Below are 4,720 nucleotides of genomic sequence, written 5' to 3' on the forward strand. Positions count from 1 at the left end.
TCATCCCCCCCCCCTTCTTCTTCTTCTTCTTCTTCTTCTTATTCTTCTCTCTCTTTCTATTATTCAGAAAAATAAAAACTTCTTTTCCTTGTTTATTTATTTTTTTTCGCTTCTCCCAAAATTTTACTTTAACAACTTCTGTAATTCATGTGTGTTAAAGAAATGTTATTTTTTAATGTTTCTTGCCTACAGTGTCATGGTGTGATGTGATTTACCACCAGATGCCTGGTCTTAATGTGGGAAATTGTTTGGTGGTTGAATTTATGTTAGGAATGATTAACCCACAGAGCTTGTGATATAGTTGATGGAATGTTAACTTTTCGTGTGGGTTTCATTATGAGGGATTTGTTCTAAATTGGAAATCAAATTGACTATAATTTTTTGTGGCAATCTATAAATTAAGGGACCTTCATGCTTAACTTATAAATTATATAGTGTGTATGCTATTGCTGAGTGTTGAATATCAAAGCATAGTGTAGTTAGAAATGAACTCATGGAAGATACCTGTCTTTGGTCCCTTTTTTCAAAAAGGTAAAATAAAATTTGTTGCATTTTAAAAGGAAGGGGAGGGAAGAGAATGGGGGCTCAAGTAATGGTTTCCATCTCTTTATTTGTGTTATGAACTTTATTTATACTTTATACCATTGAAGATGAGGGAATATGGAGGATTACATGGCTATTATTGTATTTTCTCTTCTCCCCTTTTATCCTCCCTTTCTCTGTATCCATACATATTTTATAAGGATACATTGAAATTAACCTCTTTATGTGCTTTGTGTCAACCTATTTTGTAGGGCTAATAGTGGCTTTGTATGATTGCACAATGCTTTTCCTAACCCAACCTTTGATGCTTTGGCACTTTATAATTGTAGTTATGCTTTCTTTCTTCCCCTTCTTTACAGTGTACATTTTTGGTGATTTCTGTGTGGTAATTCCTTCAATTTCATAGCATCTACTTTGGTGACTTATATACAAATTTTGTTTAAACAAGCAGCATTACCTGCCTATTCGATGGAAATATCAAATGATTCAGGCATAAAGAAACCGAAAAGGCTGACATCTGTTGTGTGGAATCACTTTGAAAGGGTTAGGAAGGCTGATGTCTGCTATGCTGTTTGTGTGCATTGTAACAAGAAACTCAGTGGATCAAGTAACAGTGGAACAACTCATTTGAGGAACCACTTGATTCGATGTCTGAAAAGGTCCAACTTTGATGTCTCTCAGCTGCTTGCAGCAAAGAGAAGGAAAAAAGATACTGCTGTTAGTGTTGCAAATCTTAGTTATGATGAAGGTCAGGCGAAAGAAGAATACATAAAGCCAACAATCATTAAGTTTGAACCGGAACACAAGAAAGATGAAATCATCAACTTTGGTGGTCGAAAATTTGATCAGGAGAAGAGTCGACTTGATCTTGCCCACATGATTATATTACATGGATACCCATTGAACATGGTGGAACATGTAGGATTCAAGGTCTTTGTGAAGAACCTTCAGCCACTCTTTGAGTTTATGCCAAATAGTGGTATAGAGGTTTCTTGTATGGAAATCTACATGAAGGAGAAACAGAAAGTGTATAACATGATAAACAAATCACATGGCAGGATTAATCTTTCGATTGAAATGTGGTCATCAGTAGAAAGTTGTTCATATTTGTGCATAGCTGCACATTATATTGATGAGGGATGGACGTTACAAAAGAAGATCCTGAACTTTGTCACACTTGATCCTTCTCATACTGAAGACCTGCTTCCAGAAGTGATCATTAAATGTCTAAATGAATGGGATATTGATTGTAAGCTGTTTGCCTTAACACTGGATGACTTTTCCATTGATGGTGACATTACACTTAGAATCAAACAGCAAATTTCTGAGAAGAGGTCTTTCATAAACACTCGTCAACTACTTGACATACGCTCAGCAGGACATCTCCTAAGTTCCATGGTTCAAGATGCCACAGAGGCACTGCATGAAGTGATTGAAAAGATTCGGGACAGCATCAGATATATTAGAAGTTCGCAAGTAGTACAAGGAAAGTTTAATGAAATTGCTCAACAAGCTGGCATTAACTCTCAGAAGGCCCTGTTTCTGGATTTTCCAGCTCAGTGGAAATCAACATATCTCATGCTTGAAACAGCAGTAGAATACAAGACCGTTTTTGCTCTCTTCCAAGAGCAAGATTCCTCCTATTCATCCGCAATTAGCGATGAAGAATGGGAATGGGCAACTTCAGTTACTGGATATTTGAAACTTATAGTTGAAATTACTAATGTCTTTTCAGGCAACCGGTCTCCTACTGCAAACATATATTTCCCTGAAATTTGTGACATCCATATCCAATTAATTGACTGGTGCAGAAGTTCAGATAATTTTATTAGTTCTCTGGCAACGAAGATGAAAGGCAGGTTTGATAAGTACTGGGGCAAGTGCAGCACAGCTTTAGCAGTAGCAGCTATATTAGACCCGCGCTTTAAAATGAAGCTGGTGGAATACTACTACTCACAAATATATGGGAGCACTGCTTTGGATCGGATCAAAGAAGTTTCTGGTGTGATCAAAGAACTTTTTAATGCATACTCTATCTGTTCAACTATGGTTGATCAAGGCTCAACCTTGCCTGGCATCAGCTTACCTAGTTCAAGTTATGATGCTAGGGATAGACTCAAAGGGTTTGACAAATTCCTTCATGAGACATCACAGAGTCAGAGCATGGCATCTGACTTAGACAAGTATTTGGAGGAACCAATTTTCCCTCGTAATTCTGATTTTAACATATTGAACTGGTGGAGAGTCCACATGCCAAGGTACCCGATTCTATCGATGATGGCACGTGATATTCTGGGGACTCCAATGTCAACAATGGCACCAGAATTGGCATTTGGCATCAGCGGAAGAGTTCTAGACCCTGCTCGCGCTGCATTGAATCCTGATACACGACAGGCTCTAATATGCACACACGATTGGCTCCAAAATGAATCAGGAGGTATGTACTTGTTCGTTCTCTTCCCTCCCCAAGAATAATCATTGATTGTTGGCTTATCACTGATTCATTTTTATTTTCTTTTCTGTTTTACTCTAATATCTTATCAGATTTAAATCAATCCTCAAGCCATTTTGCTCTACCCCTTCTCATTGATTCAAATTAGCTTTTTCCATGGTATGCTTCTGTTCAACTTGTATGACATGTTCCAAATTTCTCCATATTCCACTGTTGTACATTTTTGCTTTCAACATAACTATTGGCTGTGTTGTGAGATTGATGGATCTACTAGCTCATAGGTTGCCTTTATCATTGTGTTTTATACTATCAGGTCTTATCCAAAACTAACGAAGCTATGTTAGTGTGGACAACTTAGCATCTACTTATCCTGTGTAATCAAGAAGCAATGTATATTCTCAGAAGAGCCAGTAGATGCTTGTGTATATACACTAGAATTTAATTGAAATGTTTTTCCTATATGCTGGATGAGTGGCATTTGTCATTTGACTATTGATTCGGGTGAACCTGAGTATTGTACAGGGTGTTATTTGCCCTTAACATTGGCAAAGCAAGTTCTTTTCTTTTACTAACTTTATGTACCAATTTCATCTGATGCATGTAGCCAGCTTTACATGATGAGATAAGAGGTCTGTGTACTCGCAAAAGATATAATTACATTGTTGAAGATCTGGAGTGGCATGATTTTAACTGTCATTTGATCTCTACTGAGCCATCTGCCTCCACAACAGTTAAAATTAGAATTTAGATTGGGATGTTTTGTTTAGTTTATATGTTGGATTTCAAAGTAATATTCCCCAAAAAAAGTTTGAAGAGAATGATCCAATATTAAATAAGAATAGACCTCGGCCATGGTAAATTATGAGAACGGCGGTGTTAAAAAGTATCTCATGTTACTTGTAAGAAACAAAAAGTTACTAATCATTCAAAGAGATTTTTTCCCCCTTGGTATTCAGTATTTTTGGTACAAATAATCGATTTATTTTCTTCTTCTACCATTGAGTTGGATATGAAGTCTGGTGATTTAGGTTTTGCATTTTATCAGATAGTGAAAGTAAGATGGTTTGGTGTCCGAAGAAAACTGAAGAAGAATGCTGAATTACATGTAATGTAACACCTTTACATAGGATTTGCATCATTTTTGCTAGTTTCTCAGGTTGTCCTATTGACCAGGTACTGATTATGTTTCATTTTTTTGGTCATCGGCACTATTTTTATTTTTTTTATCATGCTACTGATTATGCTTTTGTTTTTTTTGGGGGTCGGGATTACCGATTATGCTTTAAATTGGCGCAAGTGTAATAAACCACCATATTTATCCCCTTTTTGATCATGGGTAAAAAACGGCCGAAGCCCATTGCTTAGCTTCTTTATTTTTTGTCATAGGAAAACAAGATTTGATCATTAGCTAAATCAATTGAATTCAAGGACTTCTCTGTTGGGCCATGACCAAAATGAGGAGTTTTTGTTGGGGCCTTACAATTTGTGGACCTGATGTTTTGTGGCCAGCCCAAACTTGTTTTCATTCTGAAATGTTCAATGATCCCCGCCCCCATAAAAAGAAAATATTGATTATCTTCTTTGTTTTACGATTTGTGTTATTTTAATATAGTCATCGTTATATGACTATTTATTTACTATTAGATAATATATCACTTGTTCTAGGGCTTATAATCATGCTAACAGTAGATGAGTAATATGTGAACTCAGTTCAGAAAGGGATGA

At 36.4% G+C, this 4,720-nt stretch overlaps 1 protein-coding gene across 2 annotated transcripts in view; it reads left to right on the forward strand.

The window, feature by feature from the left end:
• Nucleotides 1–4,043, forward strand: part of LOC107613340 (zinc finger BED domain-containing protein RICESLEEPER 1) — a 4,384-nt gene extending 341 nt beyond the window's left edge. Inside the window, exons 2-4 of one of the 2 annotated variants that reach the window (XM_016315301.2) lie at nucleotides 992–2,980; nucleotides 3,088–3,154; nucleotides 3,600–4,043. In XM_016315301.2, coding sequence (XP_016170787.1) covers nucleotides 1,012–2,980; nucleotides 3,088–3,143 — 2,025 coding nt within the window. In that variant the 5' untranslated portion in view covers nucleotides 992–1,011 and the 3' untranslated portion in view covers nucleotides 3,144–3,154; nucleotides 3,600–4,043. Of the gene's footprint in view, nucleotides 1–991; nucleotides 2,981–3,087; nucleotides 3,155–3,308 lie in introns of both variants that reach the window. The other variant, XM_016315300.2, reaches the window with a different exon arrangement.

This window comes from Arachis ipaensis, chromosome B08 (assembly GCF_000816755.2).
Source record: "Arachis ipaensis cultivar K30076 chromosome B08, Araip1.1, whole genome shotgun sequence".
Lineage (NCBI taxonomy): Eukaryota > Viridiplantae > Streptophyta > Magnoliopsida > Fabales > Fabaceae > Arachis > Arachis ipaensis.